Source organism: Mustelus asterias, unplaced genomic scaffold (genome assembly GCF_964213995.1).
Source record: "Mustelus asterias unplaced genomic scaffold, sMusAst1.hap1.1 HAP1_SCAFFOLD_35, whole genome shotgun sequence".
Classification (NCBI taxonomy): Eukaryota; Metazoa; Chordata; class Chondrichthyes; order Carcharhiniformes; family Triakidae; genus Mustelus; species Mustelus asterias.
This window is the reverse complement of record NW_027590117.1, coordinates 1,816,121-1,839,659: the sequence shown is the minus strand read 5'-3', so window position 1 is coordinate 1,839,659 and position 23,539 is coordinate 1,816,121. Positions and strand designations below refer to the sequence as shown.

Below are 23,539 nucleotides of genomic sequence, written 5' to 3'. Positions count from 1 at the left end.
AAGAGCCTTTGGGTTATCAGATTATGTGGGGTGGGATTGTGGTCGGTGCAGACTCGATAGGGTTTCTATGATTAAAGAACGGTCGCTTCACTTGCTCTTGGACGAGGCCGCAGAAGTTTTCTTGGGCAGCAACACGGCCTGGATATTAGGCAGCACCCCGCCCTGAGCGATAGTCACCCCTCCCAGCAGCTTGTTGAGTTCCTCGTCGTTGCGGACGGCCAGCTGCAGGTGTCTGGGGATGATGCGGGTCTTCTTGTTGTCCCGGGCCGCGTTCCCGGCCAACTCCAGTATTTCAGCGGTCAGATACTCGAGCACAGCAGCCAGATAGACCGGGGCTCCGGCACCCACACGCTCAGCATAGTTGCCCTTTCTCAGGAGCCTGTGAACACGGCCCACCGGGAACTGCAGTCCAGCCCGGGAGGAGCGAGACTTGGCCTTGGCCCGAGCTTTCCCGCCGCTCTTTCCTCTTCCAGACATCTGCACAATCTCACAAACACTTTCACAAAAAATGCTGAAATCCACTCCCTTTCGCTTCTCTTATACTCCGGGAGGAATGGAGGTGCGGACATTGCTGATTGGTCACTTTGTTGCTGCCTCTCAGCATCTTGTTCATATGACCAATCAGAAATCTGCTTAACTCACCAATCCGGAGAGCCCACGGAGTGATAGCGGAAAATAACGGCGCCAAAATCTCAGATTCCAACCGATTTCATTTCAAACCGTAAAAGCCGCCATAGCGGAAAAGAACAAGAGTTTCGGAAATTATTCTAATCGGTAATGGTGAATTCATTTTGAGGAATGTAAGAATCTCCCTTTCTCTCTTCCCCAGTCTATAGTTAACCTGTAACTGGCAGTTTCTGATTTTCAGTCTGGGTTTATCTGAAAACAAGCCGAAAATAAATTGTTCAATTTTGGAAAGTACGCAGATATATTTCTCAAACAAGAAATGCGGTTAATACCAAATCCCATCAATAATTAACTATCTATCAACAACGTTTTTAAAACATCAGTCTGTGTTTGCACAATTTCACATTTTATCCCAAGTTGCAGATTTGCTTTTAGAATGCGGGATACATTCGGGGTTAATCTCTTTCTTTTTAAAACTCTCGAACCAGCCGCCAGAAAGTTTCATTGACATCGTTCTGCAAATGGACGGGCTGTTCTCCATCTTCGTCGAGACTGAGGGTTCCTGCACAACCGGGGCTTATAGGGAATAAACTGATCGATCATTGAGACCAAACTGGAAACTGAGGAGTTTGCACTTTTTCCCCCGATTCCGCGTGGTTTTCCTGCGGGCACTCCGCTTTCTTCACACAACCCAAAGGTATGCGGGTTGGGTGGATTGGCTATGCTAAATTGCCCCAGTATGAGGGGGATTAACAGGGTAAATATTTAGGGTTACGAGGACGGGTGAGGGATTGTTGTAGGTGCAAACTCGATGGGCCAAATGGCCCCCTGTACTGCAGGGATTCGATGATTCTGACACATTTGCTCCATTACCTCGCTCTCCTTCGAAAGCCTGGAAAAGGGACCGAATATCAACGCGTCTGAGATCTAAACCCAGAGAGGGTGAGGAACCAGTTAATTAATTTTAAATATTACTCAGAGCCAATGATCCACGGGGCGATTGACTTACATTCCTCCGTGTCTATCATTGATAACCAGAAAAACAACAATTATCATTGTTCGAGACGCTGCGTCGTAATATAATAATTGAAACTAAATGGATGATACAGCCTTTTCCCAGGGATTGTGGGTGGCTCTTAAAAGAGCCGTTGTGTTTGGGTGCTTTTCAGTCCATTGTGGAGTTTTACTTGGAGCTGGTGTACTTGGTCACCGCCTTTGTCCCTTCCGACACGGCGTGCTTGGCCAGTTCCCCGGGCAGCAGCAGGCGCACGGCGGTCTGGATCTCCCGGGAGCTGATAGACATAGAACAGTACAGCACAGAACAGGCCCTTCGGCCCACGATGTTGTGCCGAGCTTTATCTGAAACCAAGATCAAGCTATCCCACTCCCTATCATCCTGGTGTGCTCCATGTGCCTATCCAATAACCGCTTAAATGTTTCTAAAGTGTCTGACTCCACTATCACTGCAGGCAGTCCATTCCACACCCCAACCACTCTCTGCGTAAAGAACCTACCTCTGATATCCGTCCTGTATCTCCCACCACGAACCCTATAGTTATGCCCCCTTGTAATAGCTCCATCCACCCGAGGAAATAGTCTTTGAACGTTCACTCTATCTATCCCCTTCATCATTTTATACTGATGGTGCTGCGCTTGTTGTAATGGGCCAGGCGGGAAGCCTCACCCGCGATGCGCTCGAAAATATCGTTCACGAACGAGTTCATGATGCTCATGGCCTTGGAGGAGATGCCGGTGTCGGGGTGAACCTGCTTCATCACTTTGTAGACGTAGATGGAGTAACTCTCCTTCCTGGATCTTTTCCTCTTCTTGCCTCCCTTTGCTGGCAGCTTTTTCTGCGTTTTTTTAGCGCCCTTCTTGGAAACCGGCGCTTTCTTCTCATCCACCATTGTCACAGTTAATTTCAGACACAGAATCACTGAGTCGCGCTCGGAACTCCTCTTTTATAGACCAAAGCAGAGGCCTATGCTAATGAAGCATGGCTGAAAGACGTGTTCCCCATTGGCTCATTCACAGTGATGTCAATTCGTGATGCTGTCTCTGATTGGTTAGTTTAGACACCCAAACACATTGGTTGCTGCTCAAATCCACAAACTGTCTGTTGTCAATCCGTCCTTTCCCCTTGTCCGCCCCGATCCACCCAACCCCCTGACCCTCTCACTCCCTCTGACGCACCAGCGCATTCTCTCTGCTGCTAATCCCACATCACTCTATCAGACTGCTGATACTGTTCATACATTTCCCCTTCCTCACCAGCACCAACTGCTCTGCTTTACTTCTGCCCGTCACCGGGAGCTGGCAGTGCAGAATATCTGGGCTCAGGCAGGGGTTAATGCGAGCTCTGCTGTGCGTGTTAAAAGGGAATATGTTTGATAAGCAGCAGCCACAAGTCCCATATGTGACACTAGCATTGTGGCTAAAACAGAAAAGTGACTGAAAGAAGGACTGGAATGAGAGTTGGACATTACTGGCTGCAAGGTGTTCAGGGACGATTAGTCAAACAATCCCGGAGGGTGATTTACTGTTCAAAGCAACTATTCGGCCTTTTGGCTAAGATCAAGTGTAGTATGGTCGGCAGCCCATGTTCGGCCGCACTTGGTCGAGGTCATTAGGTTACACTGAAGCTTCATATGTTTCATATGAAGCAATTTTTAAAAGCGGCAACTCGGCCTTTTAGCTAAGATGCAAATGAGCTCAAGTCTTGGAGGAGGAACCTCCCCCTCCTCCAATCAGCTTGGCTCATGTAGATCAGGCCCAGGACAGGGTGGTTTGGTCGCTCGCCCTGTCTTGTCAGCCTGGATCTGAAATGTCTCAACTTGTTGAGACTCTGAATTGGATTTGATTTGATTGAATTGGAAAAGTATTTAAAAAACTATTAGAGTGCTGGGGGGATGACATTGAGGGATCAAACAGAATCTATTCGGTACCAGTTATGGAACAATGCGAGAGCGATTCCACAACAGGATACACACATTCTATTTCAAACTGCTTCTCTGTCAGCCATGTGCGAGTGGGTTTCATGCTGTGTCGACTGGTATGTGATATTTCTATGTTGCTTCTATCTCTGTTAGTCTATGGTCGGTGATGTTAAGATTTAATTCAGAAAATGCAATCTCTGATATATGTCCGTGTGTTTTATTTTCTCTATAACATTCAGTATTTAAGAGAGTGTGGGCTTTACAGTCTGTTGGTTCTGGGATGTTATTCTGTATTTCATTTGGCACCTGTTGGTTTCTGAAATGGAAAATCTTGCGATTTTTTTCTAGCTGCGCTTCTCAGTTTTGGATTTGTTTGTGTTATTTCACTGCACACTTTAATTTCTGCCATGTGAGTAAGTTTTTAATCTATGCATAACAGTCTTTGGTATAAGTGTGTTGGTATTTTCCCAAACATGCTGTTCTATTATTTGGAGTGTGTCTCTACCACTAATTCTCAAGGTCTCAGTTATGTGTGATGTTACAGTTCCCATTGAGGTTGATATTGCCCAGTGACCATCTGAAAGGGTCACATGACAAAGGTTCACAACTTGTACTGTAACAAATTAAAGTCAACACTAACCAACGAATCAACATTTGCCCCTTAGCGTCATGGGATTGAAGGATAAATACATAGGGTTCTGGGGAAAGGGCCTGGGTGGGACTGTGGTCAGTGCAGGCTCGATGGGCCGAATGGCCTCCTTCTGTACTGTATGGATTCTATGAAACGTCACTTAGTCACTAATGCACTAAATAGAGATGAGACACCATCCTGCCTACCGTGACTATTAACTTATGCATGTTCTTTATTCAACATCTAGTACACTCTGCTAGCGAGGTGTGGATTGTTTATAAGTTCCTGAAACATAAATATGGATTTCAGTCTGTGCCAGTCATTTTCTGCTTTATTACAACGGGCTTTATTCTGTCCCTCTCTGTTTCTGGCCTGGAAGGATTTCAAGTAGGTCCTGCTGTCAGTGTGTGGTAGGTCTGCGTGTCTTTATGCAGAATCTGTTAATTGTTGCAATGTGAGTATTATTTTTCCTGTCAGTGTGAGGAAGATGTGGGTTGTACTCTGTAGCTGCTGTATTTTGAGAGTAGCAGTGTTTTATGCTGTTCTTGTCAATTTGCTGATTGCAAATACAGTATTCTGTTTCCTACCTCTAGTTTCTTTGCTTCTATGTTAGGTGACAACAAATCCAGGAAACATGACCTGAGGTGAGGAGAAATTTCTTCACCCAGATCTTGGTCAATCTGTGGAGTAAATTTGAGATAGCTCTTTGGACTCAAGGGATCAAGGGATATGGGGGGAAGGCGGGAACAGGATATTGATCTTGATGATCAGCCACAATCAAAACGAATGTTGGAGCAGGCTCCAAGAGCCAAATGACCTACTCTTGCTTGTATCTTCTATGTTTCTATTTTTAACAGTTCCTGATGGTCTGATGAAAGTGAAATCAGGTTCAGCAAACCTGTTGGAGATCTGAGGATGCAACTAACTGAATAGATCAGGAGTAACCAGCTGTTGTGGTATATTTACATTTTCAGAAATCCTTTGATAAGTTTCCACACAAGAGGTTAATAAACACAATCAGAACACATGGTGAATACTGCCCTGGATTGAGAACTGGTTAAAGGACAGAAAACAGAGAATAGATATAAATAGGTCATATCAAGTTAGCAGACAATGACAAGTAGGGTACAACAAAGATCAGTGCTTGGGCCCCAACATTCACAATCTATATCAATCTTTGGAGAATGCACAAAATAAGCTGGAAATGTGAGTTGTGAAGAGGAGGCAAAAACTCCTCAAGGGGATTTGAAGTGGCTAAGAGAGTGGGCAACAATTTTGCAGATGGAATGCAATGTGCAGAGTATTCCTTAAATGATGAGGGGCTTGAAAGTGTTGAAATTCAAAAGCACTTGACTGTTCCTGTTCATGAGTCACAGAAAACTAATCTGCAGCTAGAACAAGCAATTAAGAAGGAAAATGGAATGTAAGCCTTTATTACAAGATGTTTTGAATACGGAATAAAGATGTTTACTGTACTAAGAACAAAGAACAAAGAAAATTACAGCACAGGAACAGGCCCTTCGGCCCTCCAAGCCTGCACCAGCCATGCTGCCCGACTTAACTAAAACCCCCTACGCTTCCGGGGACCATATCCCTCTATTCCCATCTCATTCATGTACTTGTCAAAACGCCCTTCAAAAGTCACGACCGGATCTGCTTCCACTATCTCCCCCGGCAACGGGTTCCAGGCACCCACCACTCTCTGTGTTAAAAATATGCCTCGTATATCTCTTAAAACTTGCCCCTCGCACCATAAACCTATGCCCCCTAGTAATTGACTCTTCCACCCTTGGAAAAAGCTTCTGACTATCTACTCTGTCCATGCCTCTCATAATCTTGTAGACTTCTATCAGGTCTCCCCTCAACCTTCGTCGCTCCAGTGAGAACAAACCAAGTTTCTCCAACCTCTCCTCATAGCTAATGTCCTCCATTCCGGGCAACATCCGGGTAAATCTTTTCTGTACCCTCTCCAAAGCCTCCACATCCTTCTGGTAGTGTGGCGACCAGAATTGAACACTATATTCCAAGTGTGGCCTCACTAAGGTTCTATAAAGCGTCAGCATGACTTGCCAATTTTTAAACTCAATACCCCGGCCGATGAAGGCAAGCATGCCGTATGCCTTCTTGACTACTTTCTCCACCTACATTGCCACTTTCAGTGACCTGTTTACCTGTACACCCAGATCCCTTTGCCTATCAATACTCCTAAGGGTTCTGCCATTTACAGTATATTTCCTATCTGTATTAGACCTTCCAAAATGCATTACCTCACATTTGTCAGGATTAAACACCATCTGCCATCTCTCCGCCCAAATCTCCATCTGATCTATATCCTGCTGTATCCTCTGATGGTCCTCATCGCTATCCGCAAATCCACCAATCTTTGTGGCATCCGCAAACTTACTAATCAATCCAGTTACATTTTCCTCCAAATCATTTATATATATTACAAGCAGCAAAGGTCCCAGCACTGATCCCTAAGGAACACCACTTGTCACAGCCCTCCATTCAGAAATGCAGAGTATTCCATAATTATATAGTCTTGCTGAGACAGCAGCTGGACTATTGTGTGCAGTATTGTTCTCCTTACTAAAAGAAAGATATGATTGCCATAAAGGGAGTGGAATGAAGGTTCACGAAATGAATTTCTTGGTTGGAGGGATTGTTGTATGAGTAAAAACGAGAAACACCAGGTGTTTATTTTCTGGCATTTAAAAGAATGAGAGTTGCTGACATTCAAACATACAACAATCTTACAGGGCCCAAGAGGGTAGAAGCAGGAAGTATGCTTTCCCTGGCTGGTGTATTTGGAACCAAAGGATACAGCTCATTTAGGACTGAGATGTGGTGGAATTATTTCCCTGAGTGGGTGATTCTTTGGAATTATCAGTCCAATGGGCTGTGGAGTCTTACTTGTTGATTAAGTTCATGAGTGAGATGGATAGATTTCTACGTATTAGTAACATCAAGGGATATGGCGATACAGCAGGGAAATGGTGTTGAAGTGGAAAATCAGCCATGACCTCATTGTGTGACAATATGGGCTCAAAGAGCTGAATGGCCTACTCTTCCTCACAATTTACATCTTTAATTATGTTTCAGCATGGTCATCATTTTGTGACTGTAATTAATGACAAATGACTCCAAGGTTCTTTTCGTATCCTGTCACAATGTGACTGTGGCTTTAAATATAGAGCAGAGCATGTCCACAGCTACTGACTGACCCTTTATTTCCCCAAAGACTTTCCACAATTGAAAAGTCGCATGTCAGGTCAGAGATGGAATACTCTCCACTCACTGGGTAAGTGCATCTCCAACAACATGAAAGAATCTCAAAAACAAAATAATATTTTGGGTTTCACTTGCACACCAGCTTCAGCATTTAATTCCTCAGCCACTGGTGCACAATGTGGACCATCCGTGAGATACACTGCAACAACTCAGTGAGGCTGAGTGTGGGACTCAATCTGCATCTCTCCATCTCTTATAAAGAATGAGATTAATTTTGTGCCTATAAGTATTGGACACTGTTGTCCGTCTGCATGTGTGAGATGAGATGAACACGATTTTGTGACTCTGGCACTATGTCAGTCTCCGCTGTTGTATGTTAATATGGGGTTAATTCTGTTCCTCAGTTTGCCATGAAGTCAACATGAGTTTGATTTCAGTTTTGCAGTCTTCAGATTTTGAGTAAGAACATGAGTGTGTGATTCATACTGTTTGTATCCATCCCTGGAACAGCAGCTCGAAGTTATTTTCCTTCTGTATCTCTGTTCCTGTGGTGCTGTGTATGACTACAGGATTCATTCTGTAAATGTTACTTTGCTGATATAGTGTGAATGTGGAGTTCATTTTGTTTCACTTTTCCTCTGATGAACGTTTGGGTGTAAGAATCATTCTGTCGTTGTCATTCATGAGTATGTTATGGAATTCTTTGTTCTTCCATCTGTCTCTTGGGAATTTGTGAATGCAGGATTAAATTTACATCTGTGATTCTCTCGTTATCTTTGCAAGTGTAGGAATCAATCCTCCTACAGTTGTTCCTTGTGATGTATTGAAATGTGGGATACTTTTGCACTTTAAATTTACATGCATTTCAGGCACTGTGTTAGAAACTATTTATTTAAAACATAATGCATTGATATTTATTTGCCATTTGATTCAATTTATCACATGGATTTGGGTACATTTTACAGTCATGGGTTATATTCAGTAGCTGTTTTTAAGTTGTGCAAATGGTATTCAATTTATACCTCTGTGAATGGTAACATTTGGATACATAACCTGGTAATTAATTACTGCAGTTTGTAGTAACAGAATTGTCATTGCATCTTTCAGTTTGACTCATTGAGAGTTTTGGATTGGTTTACAAAATGTGTCAATGCCTATATTCTGAGGTCATTAATTGCAATTTTTTTTAGTATCACAACATCATTTTTTTGTCTATTCTGGCTATGAATTCTTATTCAATTTGTGACCAACATGACACAATGTTTTATATCTGTGAGTGGTGTGTTTTGTTGAAATCCTGTGATTGATGTATCTACCTGTCAGCCAAATATAATATTGAGGAGTTTGCACTTGACACAAAGCTCAACGCGAATGTGTGTTGGGAGAAAGATACAAAGCAGCTTCAGGAGGATTTGGACAGAAGTAATGAGATGTTCAGAACATTGCAGATGGAATATCATGTGGAATGTGTGAGATTTTCCATTTTCGCAGCAGGAACAGATGTTCAGAGTATTTCTTCAATGCTAAGAGGTTAGAAAGTGTCGATGTACAAAGGGACATGGGTGTCCTCATTAATAAGTCACTGGAGGTAACAAGGAAATGAAGCAGGTAATTTGGAAGGTTAATGGTGCATTGGTCTTTATTGCAAGAGGATCTGAGTACAGGAGGAGTAGTGAAGCCTTGGTTTAGTTGTATAGCAGTGTTATTAGATTGCATCTAGAATACTGTGTGCAGTTTCAGTCCCCTCACCTTACGAATAATATTATTGCCTCAGAGGGAGTGCAATGACCGTTCAGCAGATTTGTTCCAGGAATGATGGGACTGTCTTATGAAGAAATCCTGGGGAAACAGGGCCTGTCGTTCACTGAAAACAACAAAGTATTTAAAAGGGTATACATGGTAGATGCAGGCGAGATGTTTCCCCGGTTGGGAGTCTAGACACAATTTTAAAATAAGGGAAAATCCTCTTTGGACCGAGATCTGCATTTTTCTTTACTCAGCGTTGTGCTCCTTTGGAATTCTGTAGCTCAGAGGGCTGTGGAAGTTCACACACAGAGTAAACATTCATGTAGACATTGACAGATTTCTAAATCTCAATGTCATAAAAGGAAATTGGGGATAGAGAGGGGAAAGGGCATTGAAGGAGATGGTCAGCCATAATCAGATTGAATGGTGGTGCAGGCTCAATGGGCTGGATGGTCAACTCCTGATCCTATGTCCCACATTTGTGGGGAAGGAAATAAAAAAAAGCCTCTTTTCCTGTTCAACTCTTGGATTGAAAAGTTGTCTCTTACCTTGCAAACAGTATGGGGCTGAATACTTCTCTTTGTGACAGTGAACCCAATGAGTTGGCAGTATCTCTGTGCTCTGTGAATGATACTGGAACTGCTTTGTGTTGGAACTGGCTTGATGAAATTGTGCTTGTGCCAAGGAATCATCTGAGACCTTCAAATATCTGCCTGTAAAAAGAAAAATAACTAACTTAACTGAGGAACAGATGAAATAAAAGGTACAAAAGTTTCGATATAACTTCACAAATAACAATTATTTAGGAACCTGGGTAAAAGGAAAACCATGAGCACAAACAATATTTGAGATCACTTCACTAATACACCAAACTGCTTTTGCTCACTGGGTGTTTGGGGCGAGTTTAAAACAATTTTGTGACATTCAGAAACAGCCCAATCCATGCACTGCTGATTGAGTTGAGCTGTGCGAAGCAGCAGTAACTTTTGCACAGGTCAGATATCTATTTCCTGCTCCCACTTTAAACAAATATCGAAAAATAAACAAGCAGCCACTTTGTAAACCCTCTCCTTCCCACTCCAAACCTGCTGCCGACAGTAGATCTTGTTTGTACAGCTGCTCTCGTGGTTATTGTGCAGTTACATTTCCGCTGTTCATTGTACAATAATAATAACAAACATTGGGAGATGGGAACTAAATGAGGCACCTTCCCGGCGGTTTGGGAGTGAAAACAGCAACAATGTTGAATAATGAGTTCTTGCCATTGTGTCCCCCTGGCCTTGTTCAGAACCTGTCTGTGAATTGCCTCCCCCATTAAGAACGTGGCTTTGACATTGCCTCCCCCTTCTCTCCACCTCCCCCAATTCTCTCCACCCCCCACTTCTCTCCATTCCCCCACTTCCAATGGCTGGACTTGCAGATAGTGAGGAACATTGTCAGAGGCTACAGAAGGATATAGATAAGCTGGAAATTTGGGCAAAGAAATGGCAGATGGAGTTCAATCCAGATGAATGCGAAGTGATGCATTTTGGTAGAACTAACGTAGGGGGGAGCTATACGATAAATGGCAGAACCATAAAGGGTGTAGATATGCAGAGGGACCTGGGTGTGCAAGTCCACAGATCCTTGAAGGTGACGTCACAGGTGGAGAAGGTAGTGAATAAGGCATACGGCATGCTTGCCTTTATAGGACGGGGCATAGGGTATAAAAGTTGGGGTCTGATGTTGCAGTTGTATAGAACGTTGGTTCTGGTTGCCACACTACCAGAAGGACGTGGAGGCTTTAGAGAGAGTGCAGAGGAGGTTTACCAGGATGTTGCCTGGTATGGAAGGGCTTAGTTATGAGGAGAGATTGGGTAAACTGGGGTTGTTCTCTCTGGAAAGACAGAGGATGAGGGGTGACCTAATAGATGTGTATAAAATTATGAAAGGCATAGATAGGGTGAATGGTGGGAAGCTTTTTCCCAGGTCGGTGATGACGTTCACGAGGGGTCATAGGTTCAAGGTGAGGCGGGGGTGGGGGGGGGAGGTTTAACACGGATATCAGAAGGATGTATTTTACAGAGGGTGGTGGGGGCCTGGAATGCGCTGCCGGACAAGGTGGTGGAGGCAGACACACTGGGAACGTTTAAGACTTATCTAGATAGCCACATGAACGGAGTGGGAATGGAGGGATACAAAAGAATGGTCTAGTTGGGACCAGGGAGTGGCGTGGGCTTGGAGGGCCGAAGGGCCTGTTCCTGTGCTGTATTGTTCTTGCCCCCCCCCCTCTCTCCGGGTCAAAGGTTTGACAAACGGTCATCTGGAATTGAAACATCAGTTCTTTTCTCTATTTACAGATGCTGCCAGACCTGCTGAGATTTTCCGCATATTTTCTTTTGGGACCAAAGACTGACAGATACAGAATGAACTCCACACACCCATTCAGCACCAGAGAATCATAGAATCATAGAAACCCTACAGTGCAGAAGGAGGCCATTCGGCCCATCGAGTCTGCACCGACCACAATCCCACCCAGGCCCTACCCCCACATATTTACCCGCTAATCCCTCTAACCTACACATCCCAGGACTCTAAGGGGCAATTTTTAACCTGGCCAATCAACCTAACCCGCACATCTTTGGACTGTGGGAGGAAACCGGAGCACCCGGAGGAAACCCACGCAGACACGAGGAGAATGTGCAAACTCCACACAGACAGTGACCCGAGCCGGGAATCGAACCCGGGACCCCGGAGCTGTGAAGCAGCAGTGCTAACCACTGTGCTACCGTGCCGCCCAAAGTGATGCATAGACTGACGGATACAGATTGAGATCCGTGCACCCTTACAGCAGCAGATGTTAACAGGTACAGAGTTAAACTCACATTCCCACACAGTACCAGGCACTGACAGTGGATGAGAAGTTCACACTCAGACAAAGAAACCCAGACTGAATCAATTTCACACTGACGTACAGTGTTAGAGAATGACAGTAACAGGGTGAATCTCTTTTACATACAGTTCCAGAAAGTGACAAGTACAGAATAAGTCCAGCATGGTGAATGTGACACATGCACAGTTAATTCAGCACTGCCTTTTATCCCCAGGGAGAGAATCAATACACTCACTCACATGCCTCACTATCGAACAGATACACAATGAATCCCCAGAAACAAATGAGTCCAATACTCAAATATAGAATGAATCCAACACTCAAACATGGTCAGAGCAAGTCAGATACATGATTTCCAAACTCACATAATGTACTCCATACTTACAAACAGTGAATTAATCCCATGCAGACACACACTGTATCAGAGAGTAACTCCCACACTCTCACACTGTGTCAGAGAGTGAGTAAATCCCACACTCACACACTGTATCAGAGAGAGTGAGTAAATCCCACACTCACACACATTACCAGAGATTCACAGTTCCGGAAGGAATCCCACACTCCCGCACAGTCCCTCTGTGGAGAAGGATCCCTCACACCGACAGCCAGGCGACATTTCCCGGTGGATCTTTACACACTGAGAAACTGGTGCTGGAGATTCTTTGTGAAATGTATTTCCTGATTGTGGTAAGGGGGCTTGTGATTGGCGGAAACTCCTCAATCTGATTGGTCTGTTTTCATATCCACTCAATTGAATCCCTGATAAGTGACTGTAATAACTTTCAAAATGTCCAATCACAATCATTGCTTTTCCAATTCCTCATTAGCATAGTTCTGTGGGACTGTCTATTTAATCAGCGCTCGGAAGGGGTTTGCTTTATTTCTGCGTGAAATTGAAGATGGCTGATGAGAAGAAACCAACATCGAAACCAGCTCCCAAGAAGGGGGCGAAGAAGGTGATTAAGAAACCGGGAACAAAGGGCGGGAAGAAGCGGCGAAGGTCGAGGAAGGAGAGTTACTCCATCTACATCTACAAAGTGATGAAGCAGGTTCACCCCGACACCGGCATCTCCTCCAAGGCCATGAGCATCATGAACTCGTTCGTGAACGATATTTTCGAGCGCATCGCGCGTGAGGCTTCCCGCCTGGCCCATTACAACAAGCGCAGCACCATCAGCTCCCGGGAGATCCAGACCGCCGTGCGCCTGCTGCTGCCCGGGGAACTGGCCAAGCACGCCGTGTCGGAAGGGACAAAGGCGGTGACCAAGTACACCAGCTCCAAGTAAAACTCCCCATGGACTGAAAAACACTCCAAACACAACGGCTCTTTTAAGAGCCACCCACAATCTCTGTGAAAAAGCTGCGCCATCTTTTCCCTTATTGAGTGAATGAGAAATGTCTTTCTGGAGGATAGAGATTTGTCCCGGTGCTGAATGCTGTGAATGGGACTTCATACCCGCCCCTTACACACACTTTCACATTGAAGGGACAATCAAACTGAACTGAGCGCGGATGTTAAATTCTAGTCTGGGATTTATGATGGACAATGAGGAGAAACACCACATTGGAAGGTCGTTCTTTAGATTTAATGATAACTATATTCACAGTTTCGCAGCAGCAGAATTAAATTCATAATACGATTATTTATTCGTTATTTTGGGTGATCTGGGAGCCGCTCCCGCAACAGAGTACAGACGGAAATGAAAAGGTTATTTTCGGGCTGATCTGTTTATTCCGCAGCTTTCCCAGAGGACGGAATCAGCCAGATTTCTGCACACACGGGACCTGAGTTCATTGCAGCGCTTTAAGATCTGCCTCCCCCCGGCGCTCCCTATTCTCCGGACACAAAGCTGCCTGTTCCACCGGCGGGATCGGGCTGGGGATTCTCTCCGCACTTCCCATTGTAACATTCCCGGCCGATTTCAGGGGAGAGGATCAGAAATCAGCCGTTTCTCTCTGTCCCTGTGAAGCCTGTGTGAAGGAGTTGGTTGGTAATCTCTATGTTTCTGCTTTTCCAGTGAGCTGAGATTTGCTCCGTTTTAAATTGCTGAACGGGGTCTGATTACCGCGGGTTATAGATAAGAGATTGAGAAATTCAAACTGTTCCTAAAATAGCGCCAGGATTCTGTGAGGGAAAATACAATAAACAGATTAGAAAGTGTGAGATTGAAATAGTTTCCTGAACATTAAGGCGTTCGGTTATTTTGTATTTTTCCTGCACTGAAATTGGCGGGCTTTTCCAGTTTCAAAATGTGAACCAATCAAAGCCTCCCATTTCTTCTACCTGGCTCTCCGATTGGTTAAGAATCTGATTGAAATGTGAGTGACCAATCAGAGCTAGAGTCTGGCTGCAGCCTCACAAACCGCTCACAATGATTATTAATAGAGATTAAACTGACGGAATCTGTATTTGAGTTATTAAATGTACTTTGTTTCCACAGACAAATATTTGAATGAACCATAATAAATGTGATATTTCCTCCGCACAAGTTAGAGAGAAGAGAGTCGCCAGCACCTTCTCACACACAGTCCGCACATTGTCACTGACGGAGCTCAGTCTCAGACAGCAGAAATAATTCCAGAGATGCCTTTTCAAGTCACTGCTCAAACAGCAGCAGAGACAGGTGTTGTGTCCATATCATGCCCAGCTCTCGTACCAGGATGGTCGAGTGGTTAAGGCGTTGGATTTATAGATCCAATGGGTTTGAACCCCACTCTTGGCAAATGGATTTTTAACACTACATTCTGCACCCTCTCCTTTCGTTCTCCCCTATCTACTCCATGAACGGTATGCTTTGTCTGTATAGCGCGCAAGAAACAAGATTTTCACTGCATACCAATTCATGAAACAAGAAGTAATCAAATCAAACTCTGTACCATCGAGTCATAGGGGTTTACAGCATGGAAATAGGCCCTTCGGCCCAACATGTCCATGACACCCTTTTTTAACGGCTAAACTAGTCCCAATTGCCCGCACTTGGCTCATATCCCTCGATAGCCACTTACTCATGTGACTGTCCAAACGCTTTTTAAAAGACAAAATTTTATACTCCTCCATTACTACCTCTGGCAGCTCGTTCCAGACACTCACCACCCTCTGTGAAAAAATTGCCCCTCACTTCCCTTTTGTACTGCTGCCCTCTCACCTTAAACCTATGTCCTCTAGTTTTAGACTCCCCTACTTTTGGAAAAATATATTGACTGTCGAACTGACCTGTGCCCCTCATTATTTTATGGACCTCTAAGATCACCCCGAAGCCGACTATGCTCCAGAGAAAGAAATCCCAGTCTATCCAGCCTCTCCTTATAACTCAAACCATCAAGTTCTGGTAGGATCCGAGTCACTCTTTTCTGTGCTTTCTATATTAGGGTGACCAGAACTATACACAGTATTCCAAATGTGGCCTTACCAATGTCTTATACAACTTCAAAAGACGTCCCAACTCCTGTATTCAATGTTCTGACCAATGAAACCAAGCATGCCGAATGCCTTCTTCACCACTCTGTCCACCTGTGACTCCACTTTCAATGAGCTGTGAACATGTACCCCGAGATCTCTTTGTTCTATACTCTCCCCAATGCCCTACCATTAACTTAGTAGGTCCTGCCCTGATTCGATCTATGAAAATGCATCACCTTGCATTTATCTAAATTAAACTCCACTGTACCACTGATAGGGGGATCCATAAAGCCCAATCCAAATTGTCATCCACAATCAGATCATCACTGTGTCAATCCCACAATAGTGCAGCCTTAGCTCCAAATTAAATATCAGATAAAACTGACAGATGGTTTCGGTTAAAAATTAGACAATTAACCTTAATAATGCACTCTGAGATTCGAGTTCAATACCAGTCATATCACCCACATCAGGGGTTTGGAAGTTACTGTACTAATCCTCATAGTGAGTCCTCACAAATATATTCGATACAAATCCAAATCTGAAGTACAGATTCTCAGATTGGGATATTCTGAAAGCTCGTCTAACCTGGGATACAACTCAGATTCCATTGAAAACTCACCCAGATTATGAAACTAAAAGTTGCAATATCAATGTGATGACTATGAACTGAAATATAAATTGTTAACTCATCCTAAATCCTCACTCACGTTGGGCCAGATGGAAGACACTGTCCAATTCCAGGTTGGACTCCATTTTGTATTCATGTCAAAATTCTTATTTGGAATCCGACTGAGTGTCACAGATCAAATCAAGGTGAACAACCTGAGTGAAACTTGCATAGCAATCCAGTATCAGATTGAAGGATACATTATCTTTCACAATTGTATTCACACTGACAGAGATTTAATGCTGGACCGAAACTCACTCACATTGTCTGTTTAAAACCTACTGCATCAGTGGCCTGTTTCTGTGCTGGAAAGTTATTTGGAATTAATCCAAACTTATAAATAGTCCCAGGGACTGAATGTGATTTAATTCATCCCAAACTAACACTAAATAGCAAAGACTGATAGATAAGAGAATCGTTCTCAATCACGTGTTCAGTGTCAGGAGCTGAAATATACAGGCTGTTCACTGCACTCACTCACTGGAGCTGTCATGAGTGATACAAAAAACATTACACACACCAATTGTATCACTGAGAGATTTGGGAAGAATCCCAGTCTCACATTGAGTAATGAATACAAATGGACTATCAGAGAGAGAGAGAGAGAGACGTGACTGAAAAATCTCAACTGAAGCCATCAGTTTAAACAGCAGTATAGACTTGCAAACATAATTAGTTCCGCTGATAGGTACAGCATTAAGCTGATGTTCTACAAACAGTACCAGGGAACATAAAGCATATGTTTCACAAACAGCACCAGGGGACTTAAAGGTATTGATGATTCCAACATTTATATAAAATTATCACAGACATAGAGAGGCATTGACAGATCTAGAATGATCCCACACTCACACACTTCATGAGTGTGAGACACCCTCAGAAACAACGCCAGACAAATTCAGATACAGAATGGTACCAGATACTGAAACATGTGAATTAATTCTAACACTGATTGTGTGACTTGGGCAGCCCATATCTACGGGGATGCAGTGAATCATAGGGACAAATCGTACCGTATACACCACCAGGCAGGTCACTACTGCACAATATGATTCTGCAATGGGACAACGTTGACTAAACAATCCCGATTGTGCTCAGAATTACACTGACAATGGGACCAGAAAAGCAGAGTTTGTTTTTTAAATGATCTCCCAGTTAAGACGGAGATGAGGAGGAACCTTTTTGATCAGTTGCTTTTATTTCATTTTGTGCATTCTTCAGATTCGGGCATTGCTGGTTTGGTCAGGATTTATTGCTCATCTGAACTGCATGCTTCGACTGCTGGCATCAATGTCATGCAGGTACACCCACAGTGCTGTTTGGGGGGAGGGGGTGGGGTGGGTGGAATGCAAACTCCCTGGATTCTTATCTGCTGACGCTGAAGGAATGACAATATATTTCCAAGTCCGGATAGTGAGTTGTATGGAGGGAGAATTCCAGGTGGTGTTGTTCTGATATGTCTGCTGCCCTTTTCCTTTCAGGCCATAGTCAAGGTGGGTTTGGAAGGTGCTGTCAAATGAGCCTTTGTGAATTCCTGCAGTGCATCTTTTGGATAGTGCGCTCTTCTGTCCCTTTTTCTCGGTGTTGGAGGGATTGAATGTTTGTGGATGGAAGCAAATTAAGTCAGATATTTTGTACTGGATGGTGTCAAACGGCCAGTGTTGTTGAAGCTGCATTTACCCAGGCAAGCTATGTCTGGAAACCAGATATTCTAGTTTCCTTCCACAGTCCAAAGGTGTGCAGGCTGGGTGGACTGGCCATGCTAGATTGTGCCTGGTGTCGTAAGAAGTGCAGGTTAAGTAGATTAGCGGGGTAGATGCGTGGGGCTGTGGGTAAAGAGCCTAGGTGGGATGCTCTGTCGGAGAGTTGGTGCAGTCTCGATGGGCCCCATGGCCTTCTTCAGCGCTATAGGGATTCTATGATTTTTGGGTCATTTCTCTGTCATAAATGCCCTGAGATAAAAAGAGAAAACCTGTGTTTGTGGCATTTACAACAGTGAGCATGTTGCAAACTAAATTGTTGATTGCAAGCGAGAGCTGATGAAAATAACTGTAGCAGTGATATTTGCGGGGAGCAGCAATTTTTTTTTACTGATCCTGAAAACGTAAATAGCAGAGAATGGTTTCGATCCATCGACCTCTGGGTTATGGGCCCAGCATGCTTCCGCTGCGCCACTCTGCTATCTACCAACAAGGTTCTGTTTATTATTGTTGCGCTATAGCAAAGCAAAAAAAATCACTTTCGTATTGCTGTTTAATGACAGCAAATGTGCCCAGCAGCTCCGCCTAGCGGCACAATTCCACTGTCTAAACACCAAGAATGGAACAATAACAGAAATACACACAAAAACAGCGAGAGACTGTCAGCATACACAAGATCACACACAGGCAAAGGAGAATGCACCGACTGATCATTTGTGTGAAGTTTTCCTGAAAAGATCAGCCATGATCTTATTGAATGGCGGAGCAGGCTCGAGGGGACAAATGGACCACTCCTGCTCCAAGTTCTTAAGTTCTTCTTTGAATCCAAGACTATTTAATTTATTTTGCTCGCCATGGTTGGACCACTTCACCAGTTATGTTTTCGTGCCAGAAAGGAATAATGCAAGGAAAGAAGCAATTATTTATTAGTAAAAAGTAGGCTTACATTAACACCACAATGAAGTTACCGTGAAAATCCCCCAGTCACCACGCTCCAGCGCCTGTTCAGGTACTGAGGTAGATTTTAGCATGGTCATTGCAGCTAACCAGCACGTCTTTTGGACTGTGGGAGGAAATTGGTGTACTTGTAGGAAACCTGCACAAACACAGAAAGAACATGCAAACTCTGCACAGACAAGGACACAAGACCGGAATTGAACCCAGGTCACTGGAGTTGCGAGTCAGCAGGGTAACCAGTGTGCCACCGTGCCGCCCTTAAATGTGAGTAAATCTTGTCCCTCAGAATTTTTTTTCCAATAATTTCCTGTTATGTTTACGTTCATTGCATACAACTATGACTTAAATACTAGCCATTGCCTATCCACCGTCATGCCATTTGATTAATCTATTAATCCATAACCTATTTTAGCAAATTCACCCCTCATACCTTCCGAGGTTACTTTGTTTAGATTTAGGATTCCCGTTCAGGATTGGGCCCTCAGAAGCACTTTCCCAGGGTAGAAGAGTCAATTCCCAGGGGGCATAGATTTAAGGTGCAAGGGGCAACGTTTAAGAGAGATGTACAATGCAAGTGTTTTTACACAGAGTGTGGTGGGTGCCTGGAACTCGCTGCTGGGGGAGGTAGTGGAAGCAGATAAGATAGTGACTTTTAAGGGGCGTCTTGACAAATATATACAGAAGATGGGAATAGAGGATTATGGTCTCTGGAATGGGAGGGGTTTTTAGTTCAGACGGGCAGCATGGTCGGTGATGGCTTGAAGGGCCGATGGGCCTGTTCCAGTGCTGTCATTTTCTTTGTTCGTTGTTGATGTTTATGGACTGATGGGAGGTGTTCCACAAAACAGTCACTCAATCTACCCAATGTAGAGCACATTGCAGTCACTCAATCGACCCATCATTAGCATTGAAAAATTGGACAAAAAAATGTTGAAAAAGCTATTTCTCCTGCATTGTATGTATCTAAACACTGAACTGTGACGAGAGATAATGCGACCTTCCATTCAAGAACTTCTGATATTTCTTCCCTTTCCTCAATCAATCCTCTCACCCCTCTGTGGCTGGCAGGGTTGTCAAGTGTGTCATTCCCATGTCCCACAGTTGGAACATTGCAAACCAGTCCATAAGGATGATTCAATTTCTGATCAGAGTTTCTGCCAGCCTGTCATTTTCATTGTGCGTCTTACTCTCACATGATCAATCTGTCCTTGGTCTTTGCTGGTGTTCCAAGGAAGAGGTTTAACAACACCAAGTTAAAGTGCAACAGGTTTATTTGGTGGCAAAAGCCACACAAGCTTTCGGAGCCCCAAGCCCCTTCCAAGGAAGTTCAGAGCACCCCTGCTCTATACAGATTCTTCCACGTTTATGTGTCTGGTGATTATCCCATTTGATTGTGTCACTAACTCTCCTTATTTAAAACATGTTTGGTCCAAACGGTCACAGACCTTCCATTTTGTTCCTTGACACATGAGCCTCTCTCCTCTCCATTTGCCTGTAATGTTTTACATTTCTAACATCCACCAGTTCTGATGAAAATACATTGATCTGAAATATTCGCCATTAACTTTGTTTGTCTCCGCAGCACTGACGTGTTATGTAATTCCAGAACGTCGAAATTTAATTCATACTTCCTGCATTCATACGATGTGGCGTCAGTGCTGAGATTCCGAGGAGTTTTGAGAGAGGTTATTAAAATCATGATCAGTTTCAATAGAGTAATTGGGAATAAATTATTTATGTGAACCAACGGCACAGATTCCTGGTGAATGGTACAAAATAAGAAAACCGTCAAGGAACATATTTGACGTTACATTGGGCAGCGAGACTTATGATCCTGAATAAATTGCCTGTAATCCAAGCGAATCAGAATGAACAGTAAATTTAAAATGTCATTGGACAAATGAGATAGAAATACATTTTGAGGTTGAATTTTTAGACAAGAGGAAGTATTGCTCCAAAGCGATACCAAATCTCAGGTGGAATGCGGATGATTTGAAATATAATTCCATGTGCTGTTTTATTCAATGCAATGGTGGCCAGTGTAACCCAGGATACAGCGCGGGGGTGAATTTCGTCTCTCTCATTCAGAATGGTCCGCACAGCGCAGGCTCTATTAGGCCGCGCCCCCGGGAACCGTGTGGCTGCGCGGTGCAGGCGCGCTGCGGCTCCCGGAAGGTCGGCGTGGCCGCGCGCAGCCGCAGTAATACCGAGTCAGAGGCCGGAGCAGAGGCGCCCGGCGGCGAGAGCACGGCACCATGAAGCGGATGGTGCAGCGAGGCCATCCTCACCGCCCCATATGGAACAGTGTGAGTGAGAGGAAACAGAGAGCAGTGGTTAATGGTTGTTTGTCAGACTGGAGGAAGGTTTCCAGTGGAGTTCCCCAGGGCTCGGTGTTTGGAGCCCTGCTCTTCCTGATATATATTAATGACACACACCTTGGTGTACAGGACACAAGCTCAACATTTCCACACGCCACCAAACTTGGAGGCATTGGCAACTGTGAGGAGGAAAGTGGGAAACTTCAAAAGGACACAGGCAGCTTGGTGGAATGGGAGACAAGTGGCAGTGGGAAAAGTTCCTGCACCGATTGCCCCGCAGCTGCCCCTGGGGAGCGTGCCCACTCTCAGTGCCTGGGCAAGTCAGTGTTGGATAGAGCGCTTTCTGGGTGCAGATAATTGTTTTATTCATTCATGTGATGTGTGCGTCACTGGCTTGGCCAGCATTCATTGCACTAATTACCTTTGAACTGAGTGGCATCTTCGGCCATTTCAGGGGGCATTAAAGCGTCAAAAACATACTGGGGGTCTGGAGTCACATGTGGGCAGATATGCTTCCTTCAAGGGGTATCAGTGAACCAAGTGCGTTTTTTACAACATGCCCTTCATTAGACCTTTAATTCCAGCTTTTTATTGAGTTCAAATGTCACTCTCTGCTGTGGTGATATTCAGGTCCCAATGCATTACAATGGATCTCTCGATCACTAGTCCAGCGATAATACCAGTACACCATTACCTCCCCATGTGGGAACTGTGGCTGCCATTCGCCGGTATCAACAATTGTTTTATGGCTGGCTGATTGTCAGAGAGCTGAAACGTGAACTCTGTTTCTTTCTCCACAAATGCTGCCTGATTTCTGTATTTGCAGAATTTTCATCTTGTTTCAGATTCCCAGTGTCCACCAGTGAAATATTGCAGCTGTTGCTCAGAAAACCGAGGCTTGAAGGAGCCAAATGTGAAGAGCTCTTGAATCAGGCAGAATGTTGTTTGTGGAACTCAGTCCCTCAGTTTCTGTGAAGGTATGTTCTTGTCAAAAGAGTGACTTTGGTGTGCAAAAGCAGGAGAAAGTGGCGGGTTTAACAGTAACCTTAACATCTGAGAGCAATAGGGTCCAAACACTTCTGATCAAAGGTCATTAACTGTGTCTTGTACAGTTATAGAGACATTGCACTCTGACATAAAATAAATGTTGGGCAGATTCACATGGGCACATTCATATGCAGTATCAGACTGAGTTAATTCCACACTGAAATACTGTAAGAGACTGACAGAAAAAGAGTAATATCAGAACGTAAGAAAAAGGAGCAGGAGAAGGCCATTCAGCCCATCAGGCCTGCTCTGCCATTCTGTAAGATCATGGCTGATCTGATTGTGGCCTCAACTGCAGTGTCTGTCCCCATAACTCTTGATTCTCTTGTAGATCAAAACTGTGTAACTCAGGATTGAATCTATTCAATGCCAAAAAGTAAAGATCCATTAAAAGAAGTAATTCCTCCTAATCTCCATCTTAATTTGGATATGTTTTATCTTTAAACTGTGCCTTCAATTTTAGTTTCCCCAACACATTGCAATATCCCCCTCAGCATCTATCCTGTAAAGCCACTCAGAATCTTGTATGTTTTAGTACAATCGTCTCTCATTCTTCTCCAATGAGAATTGGTCAAACTTGTTTAAATTTTCCTCTTAAGATAACTCCTTCATTTCAGGAATCAGCCCAGTGAATCCTCACTGAACTGCCTCCAATGCAAGTATATCCCTCCGATAGTAAGAAGATGAAAACTTTACACAGTACTCTTGATGTTGTCTCACCAATGCCCTGTAGTTGTAACAAGACTTTCCTACTTTTATACTCCAGCCCCTTTGGAATAAAGATCAACATTCCATTTGCCTTCCTAATACTTGCTGAACCTGTACATTAACTTATTATGATTCGTGTACAAGGACAGCCAAATCCACCTGCACTGCAACATTCTGCCGTCTCTCTCTATTTAAATATTTTATACTTTTCTATTCTTCCCACTAAACTGGAAAACCTCACATTTTCCCACGATGTGGAGATGTCGGCGTTGGACTGGAATGGGCACAGTAAGAAGTCTCACAACACCAGGTTAAAGTCCAAATGGTTCATTTGGTCGCACAAGCTTTCGGCGCACTGCTCATTCATCAGATAAGATTCACCTGAAGAAGGAGCAGCTCTCCGAAAGCTCATGATACCAAATAAACCTGTTGGACTTTAACCTGGTGTTGTGAGACTTCTTATTGTGCTCACATTTTTTCAGATTGTATAAAACATCTGCCAAATTTGTGTCCACTCACTTAACCTATAGAGATCCCTTTGCAGACTCTGTGTCCTCCTCACAACCTGCTTTCCCACCTATCTATTGTCTGAAAATTTGGTGATGGTCTGTCCCTTCACCTGAGTCATTAATATAGATTGTAAATAGCTGAGAACCCAGCACTGATCCCTGTGTCTCTCCACTCGCTTCAGTTTGT

The 23,539-nt window shown here is 44.0% G+C and overlaps 2 protein-coding genes across 2 annotated transcripts in view; both read right to left on the bottom strand.

The window, feature by feature from the left end:
- LOC144482281 (uncharacterized) overlaps positions 1–23,539 on the bottom strand; it is a 319,714-nt gene that overhangs the window by 16,964 nt on the left and 279,211 nt on the right. The window lies entirely within an intron of this gene.
- Positions 88–477, bottom strand: LOC144482296 (histone H2A). Its single transcript, XM_078201478.1, has one exon. It carries the CDS (start codon positions 475–477, stop codon positions 88–90), a length of 390 nt encoding a protein of 129 aa, XP_078057604.1.

What these genes read in the sequence shown, in the direction of transcription:
- LOC144482296 (XM_078201478.1), bottom strand. Translation starts at nt 477, where the DNA reads ATGTCTGGAAGAGGAAAGAGCGGCGGGAAAGCTCGGGCCAAGGCCAAG.